The sequence below is a fragment of the Choloepus didactylus genome, chromosome 24 (genome assembly GCF_015220235.1).
Source record: "Choloepus didactylus isolate mChoDid1 chromosome 24, mChoDid1.pri, whole genome shotgun sequence".
Classification (NCBI taxonomy): Eukaryota; Metazoa; Chordata; class Mammalia; order Pilosa; family Megalonychidae; genus Choloepus; species Choloepus didactylus.
The window spans coordinates 21,331,809-21,349,746 of record NC_051330.1 but is presented as its reverse complement, the minus strand read 5'-3'; the positions used below and the strand labels follow the sequence as shown (position 1 = coordinate 21,349,746).

The following is a 17,938-nucleotide window of genomic DNA, read 5'->3' as shown; positions in this document are numbered from 1 at the left end:
AACTGGATCAGCACACCACGGAGCCCCTCTGTTTCAGATGTTCTTGTTCAGAACCTGCGGTCCTTTGACAGATGAGATGGCAGTTTTCAGTACTACAGAGAAGCCACCTGCTCTGGCCTCTTCTCTCCACTGCATCCTTATTTTTAACTAGTACATGTTACTCATGACATAGATGGATGTTTGCTAGAGGCCACAACTGTTGGCCTTATTCTTATAATTTAAGACTGAATTTAAGAGAAAACTAATGTTTTCTTGCAGTTAGTAGCCAAAAGAATGGCTACAAAGTCCTCTTCTAAAACCAGGTGTCACTTTGAGCAGACTACCTCCTCACCCTTCCCCAGAGTGTGGCTATTGCTGTTATACACTTAACTCCTGACTATTCTTAGTGAACTTTTAACTTACAAGTAAGATCAACATCATTCTGTCATGGTCTTTCGTTTTTAGCTGACAAAAGTACTATGTCCAGACAAATAAAGAAAGAGAATTTTTATTAGCATTGTTACAGGCAATGCATTACATATGAACTGATCCTTGAAGTGTACAACCCCAACCAAGCTGTAAGCGGATAAATCAGTAGAGTGAAATCTATATTGTACACAAGTGCAGAAATAGGAGCACCCTGAACTTCAAACAGAAGACTGAAAATCACTTTACAAAAAAATAAAAATAACACCCATTTTTATATTTTAAAAAGTGCCAGTTCTTAAGTGGCAGAGCATCAAAAATACCAAAGATATGCCCAATTAAGTCTGTAATGCTTGAATGATGAATGCTGCACACCCTGTACGGTCCAGCCTGTCCTGGTTTTCAAAGCTTAATTTAAGCATTTCATAGTTTCATCTTTTGGAGTACTTTTACGTTTTTCTTCTTCTACGTAACAATTACCTAGCTTTCATCAATTTTAAGTATTAAGACCAAGCATTTTCCCTTTGTAAGGCTTAAATCTGAATACAGTAAAGAATGAAGAAACCAAATACCAGAATCTTAAGAAGTCAAATGATAGTGGAGCCAGTGCCAATTTAGAAATGTACTCTTACCCTTACCTTAGAGTTCTACTTTGGTAAATATTAATATTTAACCAGTTAGCAAAACATTTAACCAAGTTAGCAAAATTAACACCATCATTTCAATAGTTACTTTTTTGTGCATAGTAAATGTTGCAAGATGAACTTCACATTTGATAAAGCAGACTTGAAAAACAGTTTGCAAGAACATATGCCTCCCTTTCAATACCAATTTAAGCTCAGGGAAAATGAATATAGACCCCTTGCAACTGCTGCTGATCTACAGTGGTGGTGGCGATGAGCAAGTGGGGACGCTAGATCGTCTGGTAGCCAGCATGGCTTCTCTTCCTGCCGATGAGATAGGCAATCAGGACAATCAGGACCAGTCCTGCAAGGGCTCCACCAACAGCAATGGGAATCAGCATGTTGTTTTCATCCAGCTGACACTCTTCCACTGAAGAGAAAAAAGGATATATTGCATGGTCACATTTGTTGTCACCAAAGGGATCTTAAGATCTTAAAGATAGGTCTAGCCCTCCTCCCAACTTCTTCCCCACACACCAGAAGGGGAAAGAAAATTAAATTAAAGTGGGAGATCCCAAATTCTAATTAACTGTCACTTAGAGAAGCCTTTAACAGAGAATGTGATTTTCTGCGTGGCTATAAAATTATAGAAATGTATTTGCCCACACATTAGAAACTGCTACTCAGCTGTCAATGTGGTCAGTCAGTTGTGCAATATACAGGGCCTTTAGGCCCTTCTGGAACACTCAACATACCAGAAAGACATTTTCCTATTCAACTTTAACAAAGGGAACAGCAACAACTATTTCATAAAATGACATTTTTCTTAAATGCTGTCACGTGTTCACATGTATTTACATCTGAAAGATATTCTGGGCCTTTCTGAGGCAAGGTAACACAGGAAGGGGAATTTTCTCTAAAAATATCTTAGATTGGGAAAAGGAATCAGTTTTTTTGTAGAGAAAAAGGGAACCTCCACCCCCACTCACACTCCCAATATAGAAGCTATTAAATATCCAAAATAGAACCAGAGAATGTCAGGACTGTGGAAGAGTCTTAAACGCTTCAATTCCAACTATCACTGTAAACACTACAATCAGATGCTACTTACCAGATCCAAACTTGTCACCTTCAAGCTTGAAAGCCTGGACCCACACTTTGAATATGTTGACTGAAAATGTCTTTGTAACTTGAACATTTTCCTCAGCATTACACTTGTAAGAATTTCCAATAGTGGCTTGAAGTGCTCTCAGTGAGTCATTGGAAGCTTTAAAAGTAGGGTCTGCAAAATCATTGAGTTGTCTAATTATTCTGGGAAATCTTGTGGTGATGGTAGTGGGGTATATTCATATGAATTGTGGAAGTCTTACCTCTGGCGTCAGGAAGAGTTGTATTTAACTGGATTCCTTGGAGGAAAAACCGGTTAGAACTTGCATTCTTAAAAGAGAAAGAACAATTCTTTATCAGACTTATTAGATTCAAATTTTTATTAAACCTGAAAAGTCACTGGTAATAAATCTTACTTCCCATATTTTTAGCTTTAGAATGAAACTACAAAATATTCTGTCTATAAAAGGCATCATACAAACTTGGAGAACAAAAATTTTGACTAGTTCTTTCCAGAACATTTTTGCAGAATCATTAAGATTCTCTGATAAAATGGGGATTGAAGGATATATGTTCTAAAACAAAGTTTTTCTGAATGGTACAGGGAAGCAGCATTAGGAAAGCTAAAATTAATGAGAAACCCAAATATCGATCAGTTCACTTGCATAGCATATTGAAAATATTTATAATAAGTGACATTTCTATTCTTCATGTATTATTTTGCAAACTTTGTATGATTCTTCCTAGGATATATTAAGAAAAGGTACAGGATAGAGAAAATGCTATTACTTCAGGTGTCAGCAGTTGCTTGGCACATAGGAGGCACCTGTTAAATGCCTGTTGAAAAAATGGATGATGACATTTGTTAGCAGAAAAAAAAAGGCAGAGGAACCAAAATGATCTTCAAAATTGGGAGACAGAAAAAAGCAAGCAGACTCCATTTTAAGGCAGGGCTGTGAATTTTAAGACTCTACGTCCTATTTTCATTCTGGCTGTGCACCACACTGCAGCCTTGGCTTTCTAAAGCAGTAAGAACAGGGATCCTACTGAGCACTACACTGAGTACATGGAAAAAAGTTGTAGAGGGTAAACTACAGTACAATGCATGTTAGGAAACCAAGGCAAGTTTGACATGAAAATCCTTAGTATTAAAGAAAAAAAAACCACAGGTCCTCACCATTCCAAAACTGAAGACAAGAATGACATTTTCACTTCGGAGCTCCAGAGTCACTAAATGAGAGCTACAGTTCCCACTGACTGCGGTCTTATTTGGGTTGATATTGAATACTCTCGTCACAGTCTAAACAAGAAAGGCAAACAGATTACCATTCTATTTTATGCTTTGGGTCCTCCACAAACTTGGAAAGAACAAAAACAATTCTAAAATTGTAACTTCGAGACCACATTTATTTCAACAAAAACCAGAAGGAAAACATTAGGAGTTTGCACTACTGCAGATTTTTTGGATTCCAAAACAGGTTTTCCCTGTTATTTCTGATTGATACTGTTAGAATGATGCATACCTGTGTGAAAAGTACAGATCCTAGCGCCCTTCCTTTCAAGATCACACACTTCAAAATTCATCACAATTGTTGCTCAGATGTGGCCCTCTCTCTCTAGCTAAGCCAACTTGAAAGGTGAAATCACTGCCCTCCCTCCTACGTGGGATCAGACACCCAGGGGAGTGAATCTCCCTGGCAACATGGAATATGACTCCTGGGGAGGAATGTAGAGCTAGCATCGTGGGACGGAGAACATCTTCTTGACCAAAAGGGGGATGTGAAAGGAAATGAAATAAGCTTCAGTAGCAGAGAGATTCCAAAAGGAGCCGAGAGGTCACTCTGGTGGGCACTCTTACGCACAATTTAGACAACCCTCTTTAGGTTCTAAAGAATTGGGGTAGCTGGTGGATACCTGAAACTATCAAACTACAACCCAGAACCCATGAATCTTGAAGACAATTGTATAAAAATGTAGCTTATGAGGGGTGACAATGGGATTGGGAAAACCATAAGGACCACACTCCACTTTGTCTAGTTTATGGATGGATGAGTAGAAAAATAGGGGAAGGAAACAAACAAACAAACATACAAAGGTACCCAGTGTTCTTTTTTACTTCAATTGCTCTTTTTCACTTTAATTATTATTCTTATTATTTTTGTGTGTGTGCTAATGAAGGTGTCAGGGATTGATTTAGGTGATGAATGTACAACTATGTAATGGTACTGTGAACAATCAAATGTATGATTTGTTTTGTATGACTGCGTGGTATGTGAATATATCTCAATAAAATGAAGATTTAAAAAAAAAAAATTCATCAAAAAAAAAAAAAAAAAAAAAAAAAAAGAAAATCAATCAATGTATTACAACACATTGACAAATCAAAAAAGAAAAATCAAATGGTTATCTCGATAGATACTGAAAAAGCATTCAACAAAATCCAACATCCCTTTTTGATAAAAACACTTCCAAAGCTAGGAATTGAAGGAAACTACCTCAACATGATGAAGAGCATATGTGAAAAGCCCCCATCCAGCATAGTACTCAATGGTGAGAGACTGAAAGCCTTCCCTCTTAGATAAGGAATAAGACAAGGATGCCCACTGTGACCACAGTTATTCAACATTGTGCTGGAGTAGCTAGCCAGAGCAATCTGGCAAGACAAAGAAATAAAAGGCATCCAAATTGGAAAGAAAGAAGTTAAACTGTCATTGTTTACAGATGATATGATCTTATATCTGGAAAAACCTGAGAAATTGATGATATAGCTACTAGAACTAAAACAAATTTAGCAAATAGCAGGATATAAGATGAATGCACATAAGTCAATAATATTTCTGTATGCTGGAAATGAACAAATTGAAGAGACAATCAAGAAAAAAGATACCATTTTCAATAGCAACCAAAAAAATCAAGAACCTAGGAATAAACTTAACCAAGGATGTAAAAGACCTATACAAAGAAAACTGCATAAATCTACTAAAAGAAATAGAAAGGGAACCTAAGAAATGGAAAAATATTCTATGTTCATGTTTAGGAAGGGTAAATGTCATTAAGATGTCAATTCTACCCAAACTCATCTACAGATTCAATGCAATCCCAACCAAATGTCAACAACCTACTTTGCAGGCTTGAAAAATCTAGTTATCAATTTTTTTTGGAAAGGGAAGATGCCTTGAATTGTTAAAGACACTCTAAAAATGAAAAATGAAATGGGAGGACTTACACTCCCTCACTTTGAAGCTTATTATAAAACAGCAGTTGTCAAAATGCATGGTACTGGCAAAAAGAGAGACATACTGATCAATGGAATCAAATTGAGAATTTGGAGATAGACCCCCAGATCTATGGTTGACTGATTTTTGATAAGGCCTCCAAAGCCACTGAACTGGGACATAATAGTCTTTTCAACATATGGAGCTGGTAGAGTTGGATATCCATATCCAAAATAATGAAAGAGAACCCCCACCTCACACCCTACACAAAAATTAACTGAAAGTGAATCAAAGATCTCAATATAAAAGACAGTACCATAAAACTCCTAGAAGATAATGTTAGGAAAATATCTTCAAGTCATTGTATTAGGTGTCCCCTTCCTATACTTTACATCCAAAGCACAAGCAACAAAATAAAAAATAGATAAATGGGAATTCCTCAAGCTTAGAAGTTTCTGTACCTCAAAGGAATTTGTCAAAAAGGTGAAGAAGCAGCAAATTCAATGGAAAATATTATTGGAAAACATGTATCTGACCAAATACTGATATCTTTCATATACAAAGAAAACCTATAACTCAATGACAATAGTACAGACAGCTCAATTATAAAATAGGCAAAAGATCTGAAAAGACATTTCATTGAAGAGGGAATACAAATGGCCAAGAAACACATGAAAATGTGTTCAGCTTCACTAGCTATTACAGAGATGCAAATTAAGACCACAAAGAGATACCATCTCACACCAATTAGATTGGCTGCCATTAAACAAACAGGAAACTACAAATGTTGGAGAGTATGTGGAGAAATTGGAACTCTGATTCATTGTTGGTAGTACTGTATAGTGGCTCTGCCACTCTGGAAGTCAGTCTGGCACTTCCTTAGAAAACTAGATTTAGAGTTTACCCTTTGATCCAGCAATTGCACTTCTGTGTATATACCCAGAAGATCTGCAAGCAGTGGCATGAACAGATATCTGCATGCCAATGTTCTGCATCATTCACAGTTGCCAATTGATGGAAACAACCCAAATGTCCTTCAAAATATGAGTGGATAAACAAAATGTGGTATATACACACAATAGAATACTTCACAACTGTAAGAAGGAACAATGTTGAGAAACATATGACAACATGGATGTACATTGAAGACATAATGCTGAGTGAAGTAACCCAGGCAGAAAAAGAAATATTGTATGCTACCACTGATGTGAATACTGAAAATGTAAACAAATGGTTTTTAATGTAGAATGTAGGGGAACTAGTGATAGAAATTAGAGAAGAGGGAATGATAACCCAATAAAAACAGATAAGCTAATGTGGGTAAATCTAACTTTTTGGGAATGCACAGGAGTGACTATGGTCTGTTCATTTCTTATGGGTATGGTAAAAACAAGTTCACAGAAATGTTGCTATATTAGTTTATTTTCTTGGGGTAGAGTAGGAAAATGTTGGAAGTAAAGTAGTTATCTTAGGTTAGTTGTCTTTTTCTTACTCCCTTGTTATGGTTTGTTTGAAATGTTTATTGCATGTTTTTAAAATTTTTTTTTGATATAGTTGATTAAAATAAGAGTTAATTAAAAAAGAATAAATATGCAGAACCCCTTGAGGAGCTGGTGGAGAATGCAGGGGTTTTGGGCTTCCCCACCTCGATTGTTGCTGATGTGCTTGCAGACATTGGGAACTGGTGGTTTAATGGCCTGAGACCTCTACCAAAGGAATTGCCTTTGGGAAGACTTGCTGCAAAGGAGAGGCTAGGCCTCCCTCTAATTGTACCTAAGAGCCTCCTCCTGAATGCCTTTTTGTTGCTCAGATGTGGCTTTCTCTCTCTAGCTAAGTCAACTTGGCAGGTGAAATCACTGGCCACCCCTATATGAGATCTGACACCTGGGGGAGTGAATCTCTCTGGCAAAGTGGAATATGACTCCCAGGGAGGAATCTAGACCCAGCATCATGGGATGGAGAACATCTTCTTGACCAAAAGGGGGATTTGAAAGGGAATTAAATAAGCTTCTGTGGCAGAGAGATTCTAAAAGAGCTGAGAGGTCCCTCTGGTGGACACTCTTACACACAATATATACAACCCTTTTTATATTCCAATGAATTGGAATAGCTTACAGTAAATACCTGAAACTATCAAACTACAACCCAGAACTCATGAATCTTGAAGATTGTATAAAAATATAGCTTATGAGGGGTGACAATGTGATTGAGAAAGCCATGTGAACCACACTCCCCTTTGTCTAGTTTATGAATGGAGGAGTAGAAAAATGGGGGAAGAAAAAAAAAGTGTACCCAGTGTTCTTTTTTGCTTTAATTGTTCTTTTTCACTTGAATTTTTATTCTTATTGTTCTTGTGTGTGTGGTCGTGAAAATGTCAAAGATTAATTTTGGTTATGAATGCACACCTATATAACGGTACTGTAAACAATTGAATGCATGCTGTGTTTTGTATGACTGCATGGTATGTGAATATATCTCAATAAAATGAATTAAAAAATAAAAAAGCCATAAAGAAGAAAATGAAGACAGTCCAAAAAAAAAAAAAAAAAAAAAGACTAATCTCCAACCTAGGCCTCCTTAGTAAAATGGGGACTATTGGATAGATCCTTATGCTTCCACATGGAACTACAAGTGGTCAGGAGTGAAGGCACTCAGGGCCAAGTTTCTTTCTCTGTAAAACTTCTATTCATTTGTGTTAATAACCTAAACAGCTTCACCATACTCTACATATAATTTGGCAGAAAGGAGCTGGGAAACATTTAATGTTTAGTGTGTCAGTTTGATGTATTATGTTCCCCAAAATGCCATGATCTTTGATGTAATCTTGTGTGTGCAAACATATTAATGTTGATTAGGTTAGAATCTTTGGATTAAGTGGTTTCCATGGAGCTGTGACCCACCCAAATATAGGTGATAACTCTGGATTATTTCCATGGAAGTGTGGCCCCATGGATTCAATATGGGTCTGATCTAATCACTGGAGTACTTTCAAAAAGAGTCATGATGGGAGGGGGCAAGATGGTGGCATAAGGAAGAGTAGAATTTAGTTAGTCCCCTGGAAAAACTAATAAACAACCAGGAACAATTAGTAAATAATTTGGAATAACTGTTGGGGGACAGCCGTGACTACCCACACATCATACATCAACCTGGATTAGGAGAAATGCCTAAGGATGCAGCATGATATCTGTAAGTAAAATCTGGGGAAATGCACCAGGAGCCCTCTCCCACCACAGCAGGCCAAGCTGCAAAATCTCACTGTGGTAGAAAGCAGCATTCCCAGACCAAGCAAATATAGCTCAACCTAGCTCCAACTGGGGTCTTAATTAACAAATATGGACTACTGATTACAAGCTACAAACCCCTAAGAAACAGACAGAGGCTTTTAGTGATGACTGATGTTAAAGTACCAGAAGATTTCTCTGTCCTGAGAGGGAGAGTCCAGTAGACAAGGTATTACCTCTGGCTAATGGTTGAAACTGTGGGGCTGTGGACTGGCTCTGATAGGGGGCTTTCTGTTCCTTTCTGTCTATCTCAACCTGAAAGGCTCAGTGGAGAGAGTCTCAGCCATTTTCAGTTCACAGCACTAAGAGCCTGACAAGGGTGGAGGAAAGAGAATCAGGGAGACAAAGAAGCTATTCAAATGAGATGAAAACTCCCTAAAGGGTGTATCTTTCCTAAGAGCAAGAAAGTGGAGCCCAGCTCTACTACCAGTCTTTCCTTCAGAACCAGACCCCAGGACTTGGGGGAAAACAGGCAAAAGAGAAACTAAAGAGTCCACACCTCCTTACACCAGTTGGGAGAGACAGGCTGACAGGCACCACCTGCTGGGCAGGTTAGGTAAAGCACAGAAGCTAGAGACCTTGCAGGAAAGTTTGTCATCTCTAAGACACACCGACAGTGAGTCTTGAAACTGAATATAACCTCATTCTGAGATCTGAACCCTTCCTGGCTTGGGAAAATCTGATTGGGGTAACCATGGAAAGCAGATGCCTAGAAAAGAGAAAACTACAATCTACTCTAGGAAAAATGAAGACATGGCCCAGTCAAATGAACAAACTTACACCTCAATTAGGAAACAGTTGAGATATTGTTTCACTTTAATGAACAATTCAACTAAAGATTTTCAAATAAATATGATGAATCAAATAAAAACCAAATCAATGAGTTCAGAGAACACATGGCAAAAAATACAAAAGCTATAAAGAAAGCTCAGGGCAAACATAAGGTAGAAATCAAAAGTTTGTAAAAACAACTGGCAGAATATATGGAAATGAAAGGCAGAGCAAAAGAGACAAAAAACACAATGGAGACATATAACAGCAGAAGACAAAAAGCAGAAGAAAACATTCAGGAACAGAGAATAAGCCACCTGAAATCCTATACACAAAAGAACAGAAAAGGAAAAGAATGGAAAAACATGAGCAAATTCTCAGGGAATAGAATGACAACATGAAGTGCATGAATGTACATGTCATGGGTGTCTCAGAAGAAGAGAAGGGAAAAGGGCAAGAAGCAATAATGGAGGAAATAATCAATGAAAATTTCACGTTTTACGAAAAACATAAAATTACAGATCCAAGAAGCACAACATACCCCAAACAGAATAGATCTGAATAGATCTATACCAAGACACCTAATAATCAGATTATCAAATGTCAAAGACAAAGAGAGAATCCTGAAAGCAGCAAGAGAAAAGTGACCCATCACATACAAGAGAAGCTTGATAAGACTATATGTGGATTTCTCAGTAAAAACCATGGAAATAAGAGGGAAGTAGTGTGACATATTTAAGATACTAAAAGAGAAAAATTGCCAACCAAGAATCCTATATTTGGCCAAACAGATCTTCAAATATGAGGGAGAATTTAAAATATTCTCTGACAAACAGACAATGAGAGAGCTTGTGAACAAGATACCTGCTCTACAGGAAATACTAAAGGGACCACTACAGACAGATAGGAAAAGACAGGAGTGGGAGGTTTGGGATACAATTTTGGGTGGTGGTAGCACAGCAATGTAAGTTCACTGAACAAAGATGACTGTGAGTATGGTTGAAAGTTGAAGGTTAGGAGCATGTGGGACACCAGAAGGAAAGAAAAAAGATGAAGACTTGGACTGTATAACTCAGAGAAACCTAGAGTGGTCAACAATTGTGATAAAAGTTACAAACATGTTTTTACATGAGAGAGAACAAATGAATATCAACCTTGCATGGTGTTAAAAATTGGGTGGTATTGAGGAAAAATACAATCAATGCAAACTAGAGACTATAGTTAACAGAAACATTATATTATGCTTCCTCAATGTAACAAAGACAACATATCAAAGCTAAATGTCTATAATTGGGGGCAATAAGGAGGGGCATGGGACTCTTGGCATTGGTGATGTTGTCTGACTCTTTTATTCTACTTCAGTTTAATCCTATATTTCCTTTTGTTGCTTTTTAAATGTCATTTTTTTTCTTTCTTTTTCTTTTTCTCTAACTTTTTTGACTCTCCTTCTTTGTGGAAGACATGGAAATTTCTTGATATAGATAGTGGTGATGGTGGTGAATACATAAATAGTTGACTATAAAGAGAACCACTGATTGTTTAATTAGGACAGAAAGCATGGTGGGTGAACAAAACTGTCCTAAAAATGGGTTGATGAACAAACCTTGAGGGCACCATATTGAGTGAAATAAGTTAAACACAGAAGGAACAATATTGTGTGGTCTCACTAATATGAACTAATTATAATATGTAAACTTGTAGACATGAAATATATGTTACCAGGGTATAGAATGAGGCTAAAGAATGGGAAGCAGTTACTTATTATGAGCAGAATGTTTAATTATGTCTAACTTAAGTGTTTGGAAATGGACAGAGATGAAGGTAGCACGTTATTGTGAGAATAAAAAACAGTGCTGAATGGTGTGTGAATATGATGGAAATGGGAAGCTAAGGGTCATGTGTGTCACCAGAAAGAAACTTGGAGTTTAAAATATGGGAATGTATAAAACAGTGAAACTCATGGTTGATAATTTCCATGATTAACTGGACAAATATTAGAAACCTCTTTTGTGAACTAGAACAAATGTATGACACTATAATGAGAAGTTAATAATAGAGCCAGAGTCCATTACCTTACTCACCAAGTATATCCTGAGCCACAAGAGGAAAATTCAGAAATTTGTAGAAAATTTGGAACAAGAAATGAAGTACTGGCCTTCCTATGGTGACAAGATTCCCAGTCCTGAAATCCTGAAATGGATGAATGATTTGGCTGAATGTTGTAAAAACCACAAAAGACTAAAGCTGAAGCTGAAAGGAGAACAAGGGAATGCTCCCAAATATCCATCTAGAAACCTGCTCTGTGGACAACTCACAGTTCAAGAGAGAATGGGAAGTCAGAAGCTGCAGTCCCTGAACTGACCTCCTCTGGAGAGGAGACCACCCATGCCATGTTCACACACCTGAAGTAGAAGAGAGAACAGGTCCCTCCCCAGGAGGGTGCTATGGTAACTAAGCAAGAAAAGTACCTCATAAATCCTCCTTATGACTGTTACAAAATTAACAAGAAATTCTTGTGAACACCTTCCCTTATCCAAAAATTAAAAAGAGGACTCTGATTAAGACTGCCCTCAGGGAAGCCAGCAGTCCTCTTTGACTGATCCAGCATCTCACCTTCTTGTTGGCAACCAACATACCTATTTCCATGAGACTGATCCTGCTAGGACCCTGCTGTCAGATGAAAAGAAAGAAGTCAAACAGCCAGCCCTATTCATGTCCAGTTTAATGAGGGCACCATGCCTGTACTTCTTGACCATCTCTGAGAAACTAGAGTGACAAGGAGAGACTTCAGAAAGACTTAAGAGATTTTGAAGTATGTTTTTTTTTAAACAAGCAGGAAGAAGTCCACAAAAGGAAGACAAGATCCCAATGGCAGATTAATACTATGAACATAAGCACATAAAACCAAACTGGGGCTGTTTCCCTTGGAAAGAACTCAGAGATCCCTGTTTTTCTGATCTGCCTCTCTCTGTAGAAAACATCTCTGAGCTTTTACTCCAGAACTGTGGAAAAGTCACATTGGCCATTTCTCTTCAGGTTACACCACTGCTTTACATGCAAGCAGAGGATGAGATAACAGTTTTGTCTTCTTGGTTTCTGCTTGCCAGCTTGGAATCTCATGCCTATGAGCAAGCTGGGGTGTGGGTGACCAGAGCATCAGTGCTATGGGTCTGTTGGGCCTGGTATGGGGTCTCTGCCCACAAGTGCAAGCTGAGTGGAGGAAGGAACCCCCAACTTTCTGGCCAATTTTAACTCAATTTCTTCCCCCATTACAGTAAGATCTGATGGGGGTGAGAAATATGGGTGACCCACTCTTCTCTTGGAGATATTGTAGACTGTGACAGGGCTGGGGGAGAAAGAGCTGAACCTTCTTGGACATCCCTCTACATAGGTAATGGGTGGGAGTGGATTGTGGCTCAAGTGTCACGAACTCTGACTGTTTTCACATTTAGAAAATGCTTTGGGATAAATGTTTTCTCATTTTCTCTATGCTCTTAGAATAATTTCCAGAGACATTAAATGTTTTATTATTTTTAACAATCATTTGTTTCACTGCAGAGCATATTTGCAAAGCTTCTCAGGCCACTATTTCAGATGAGAGGATAATATATCTGAAAGTGTCTTACCTGGCACATAAATGTTCCTTTCCTTATCATTAGAGCTTGGGAACTTTGAGAAAATTCTTCATATTAATAACATTCATTTTTTTAGAATGGACTAACAAATAAAAGAGTAAACCTTTCAAAAGTACCCTCCTATTTGCTATCTCTTTTAATCCTTACTCACATGAGACAAAGTGAGGATAATTTTTGTATATTTTTGTAAATGAAGAAACAGACTTAGGGACACAATGTGATATAGTGGGTAGATATCATCTCAGCCTTTGAGGCCTCATACCCCACCATATCCATGCATGCCTACAGTGCAAAGCAGCACTGTTGACTCTGTGGCAGGCTACTGGAGCTGGGACATGCTTCCTTGGACCATGGTCTCTGGATCTGGATCTTATCTCAATCTTAAGTGTAAATATGAACATGGATATCCAATTGCTGATGTTACAAACCTCATTCCTGGTTTCAGATGAGGCAATGGGGAGAAGAGAAACTTCCTTTCTGTTGAATAATGGGTTTGAAAGGTCATTAAAGGGAGGAGGCACATGCCATTTTAAAATGAGGTATAATTCTGAGATTAATGCTGTTTTTTTCTGTTATTTCCTTGAGGAAAACTTGTACAGTAAACATGGGGAAATGCAAACTAAAAGTGGATTCATTCTCACTATGTCACTGCATCTGTCTGCTCATAAATCCTCTTTCCATATTCCCCAGAACTTCAGTTGAAGAAGTTCTGTGAATGAACTTAGTTTCTTGTTATGAAACTCATAGGATTGAAATATGTGTAGTTAATATTGACTTCTGCAATGCAAGTGCCCTAAAAGGGAACAAATTCAGGAATGTCTCCCTCTCCATTTTGACAAAAGATTAAATTTTAGTAGTAGTTATATAAAATTGGATACTAAATGTATGGTATACTGGGAGAAGTATTCTCTAAGTTCTTAGCTGACATTGCAGCAGATATAAGAGCGGAGAACTTGTGCAGCTGTAATATGATCACTGAACTTTAAGGACATATCTGACCATGTTTCAATGCTGTCACCAGGGAGACTATTTAAGAGTATTTATGAAGGCATCAGGCAAATGCTGGCTGAAGAGCAAAGCCAAGCATGTATAGAAAAGGACAAGTATCACTTGAGTATTCATATCCACAACTTGCTCATTCTATCCCTCTCCATTTGGCCTTCTAAGGATGACTGTCTTTGGGTTCCTGCTGGATGCCTCAGAATTTAAAAAGGCAGTTGGAAATGGAGGTTACATTGGAAGATGCTCCTCTAGAGGGAGAAAAAGAATACAACCTGGAAAGTAGGGGTTGAATTTGATTGAAGAGCCTTTTTAGCCTAAATTTAAAAGGTGTAATTTTTGTATGGCATACATTTGGGGAAGAAATAGGGTTTTAAGGAAGCAGCTGTTTCCCAAGGGGATGATTGTCACAATGAGTAGAGTGAAAGCCAAGTACCCCCAATTCATGTTTCTAGAGCACCTCCTGTTTCTTAAATTGTATATACACTCTCTCTTTTGTCAAAAACCAAAATGTTAATTAGCATAAACTTATTCCCAAGATTATTCTTTCCTCATTGACTTCCTGTCATACATTATTTTCCACTGGTATTCTAGGGGTTCTATGTCTCTTCTTTCACATCTCCAAAGAGAATGTTAGCTGTCTCTGACCCACACTATGATCACAAAAAGAATTTTTTGAAATGTTCCTAGTGAAGATATATTTCAGGCTTAAGGGAGGTTGGGTAAGTTGACATCAAACACTCTCTTTAGCCATGAAATTCCATGAATCTTGGAATCTACGGTCTACTGAAGTAATGCAATATAATCCACTTCCCTCCTCATCTATCCACCAATAAAATGAAGGTGGCAGGGACCTGAGTGATTTCCAACTTCCTTGAGTGGATAAAGAATTCAGGTTTTGGTAACTACTGATCTTTATGATATTTTTATGGAACCTAAAAATTACTGATCTATTATTTTCAATTTCATCTCCTGTAAAATACCTTGTATCTGACTTCCATCCACTGCAGACACATGAAATTCTTTCTTGACAGTTCTATTAGGGAGAAAATAAAATCTGACTAATACGTTGGAAATGACTTCCATCAGGTTTACTGAGTTTTGAAAGCTACATGCATTCATTGACTGTGTTTGCCCAAGCTACTATATTCTTTGACCTTCTTAATCTCAGCCCCACCATCTGGAGGAGCTCCAGAAATAACCCACAGCAGGGAGGCAGGGTTTCCTAAAGACCCACCACCATAGTCCCAGTAGCAGTCCAGTTTGGAACCTTCATGTGACCATATCTCTACTCAGATAAGCAATTTCTTTTCCATAACTTCCTTTCCTGATAATTAGACTTCTCCCCTGCAGTATTCTTCAGCCTCTCAACCCTAATTTGCTTTTCTATCTTCCATTAGTTCCTTTTTATCCAACCCTATTCTCCACACAATTTCCAGAGTAAATTGTAGATTTCAGAACAGTTTATTATTCTTCAGCATCAACTATTTCAATGGCTTTCCCCTTGCTTTTAGGATAAAAATACAACTCTCCAGAAGGTCAAGGTTTTCCATGATCTTCTCCACCCTCAGCTTCCAACCACACAAACTTGCTGTTGTTCTTATCCTTGTTTATTTGCCCCAGTGTCTTTGCTCCACTGTTCCATCTGTCTGGGATGCTGATCCACTATTCTTCACTTGATTATTTCATATCACTTCATATTTTGCCCTCTCTAAGAAGACTTCCTAAAATCTATACTCCCAGTTCTATGTCTAAATTTCCCATTAGGTATTCTCTCTTTCTGTAATATTCTCTGGAGAACTTTATCACTGAATTTACCACATTGTGTTTTAGTTTTCTGTTTAAATGCCTGTCTTGTTATCTAGATTGTCAAGACTTTGAAGGAGTTGGTAATGTCATATTTATATTTTCATCCCTAGATCCCAGCACAGGAAATGTTACATAATTTGTTAAATGAATAAGTGAAAAATTGAGTGATCACATAACTCAGATCTGCTTTTTCTGTCATGACTCTTCCCTGCTCCCCCACTCCACTGACATACTTGGCAGTAATTTGTGCCTCATCTCTCAGTGCAGACACACAAAAAGGAATTGGCCAGCATTTGCTGAATCCACAAAACTGTTACTCAGACTGGTAATACCAACTAATTGGGAAGACATAAATAAAGGCCAGCCAAATTGTCTGTGCCCATCAGAAAGGAAGGAGTGAAATTGTTCTCATGAGTCCATTGGCTGATTTCAAGTTGACACATTTACAGCTGATTTGTTTCAAAATTGACTTAGTGCTCTCTCAAAATTTTCATTAGTCCTCTGCTTCATGAACAAATCCCATGTCTTCCATGCCCTCATCTTTTAGACCACTTTCCTGCTTTCAATCCTTCAGGCTCATTTACACTGCATGCTCTCCTTTACACTGCATGCTCTCTCAGCTCTCTGAGTAGTTGCACTGTCTACCTTGGCTCTGCATACTGCCTCAGGTGGAGCAGCACCACTTGAGTGAGAGCTGCTGGTATCCACCTAATCTCCAGTAGATTTAATCCACCTGCACTCAAACATCTTCAGTGTTTTCAATATTATATGCTATATTACAAAATAATTTGATTCTCACATTTGATTTTGAATTTTATTATGAATGAAATCAGACACATAAAAGAATATATATATATATATATATATATCAGTTTAAATGATAATGATAATCCAGGAAACATAGAGATATCAAACAGCCAAAATAAACAATAGGACATTACAAAACTTTTGAAGTTCCCTGCCCCAATTTTACTTGACTCCCTACACAAAGAAGTTGCCATCATTCTGAAAATTATTTCTTTACCTTTCTTTATCACATAAACACATCATATATGTTAATCTAAATATCATACTGCTAGTTTTACATTTATTTTTTAATTTTAGAGATTTTTATTATCCAAATTTTATAATGATACTCTATGCTAATATTATAACCAGAGAGTAGTGACCCTTTGATATATAGAAGAAAACTTTGAGTTCCAGATACTTTCACTTTTAAAACTTCTTATATGGAACTCCTACTACAGTTGATTTTATAGATGACATGCTAAACACTCTTAGAAATATAATTAAATATAATAAATTAACTTATATGAGTCATATTATACAATATACAATTATAAAATACACTAAAAATTATAACCTTTCAAATTTACAGTTGAGTCATTTTATAATTCCTTAATAGAATAAAACAAAAAGGAACAAAATAAGGTATACATTGATAGAATAAAACTAAAGAAACTAAATAAGACAAAAAGATCTCACTATTGTTATGAAAACATTTTTTTCCAGGTTATACACACAGTACTGGTAGTCTGGAGACTGGTGTTGATACATTCTTGGTATCAGTGGAGATTAGTGTTGGGTCAGGGAAGTCCCTTAGCAAATGGACTCTTGGAAAACTTCATCTTCAGCTTCCAAAATGGTGGGAAGAATGGGATGTCCTATTCTCAGAAACTTCCTCCTTGGACTCCTTCATAACTTCTGACTTTTGCCAGGAGGGTAATATGGAGGACCAGAGCCTGGTTCAGCTGCTCCCTTATCAGGTGAGAGGGTTGAATGAGAAGCTGTTGAGTTGCTTTTACCTGTGCAAGAAGCCCCAAGAGCAGCTCTAACTAGATCTCCTGTGGCATCTGCTGCATCAGGAGGGATCAGCCAGTATAGAGGGACTCCCAGGTGTGGCAACAGGTTGATGAAGAACATGCCCTGCCAACCAGATGCTCCTCCATCCTTGGAGATCTATTAATCCAGGTGGTTCCTGGATGTGCTTTCAGGACTCCATGAAAAGCTCCATTTGGAACATCAGGGATTGGAAGATAATTTTCAGAAACTTTATATTCTTCCTCAATTTTTGTGTTATGTATGTACTT

General features: G+C 37.6%; 1 protein-coding gene and 1 pseudogene across 3 annotated transcripts in view; one reads left to right on the top strand and one right to left on the bottom strand.

Moving 5' to 3' along the window:
• Positions 1–471: 471 nt before the first annotated feature.
• The window catches only part of LOC119519835 (lysosome-associated membrane glycoprotein 1-like), a 171,655-nt gene continuing 154,188 nt past the window's right edge, over positions 472–17,938 (bottom strand). For all 3 annotated transcript variants that reach the window (XM_037817557.1, XM_037817559.1, XM_037817558.1), the window contains 4 exons: positions 3,313–3,435; positions 2,399–2,465; positions 2,140–2,310; positions 472–1,458 (listed from right to left, as the gene is read on the bottom strand). In XM_037817557.1, coding sequence (XP_037673485.1) covers positions 1,319–1,458; positions 2,140–2,310; positions 2,399–2,465; positions 3,313–3,435 — 501 coding nt within the window. In that variant the 3' untranslated portion in view covers positions 472–1,318. The remainder of the gene's footprint in view (positions 1,459–2,139; positions 2,311–2,398; positions 2,466–3,312; positions 3,436–17,938) is intronic.
• LOC119519704 lies at positions 8,531–12,716 on the top strand (annotated as a pseudogene).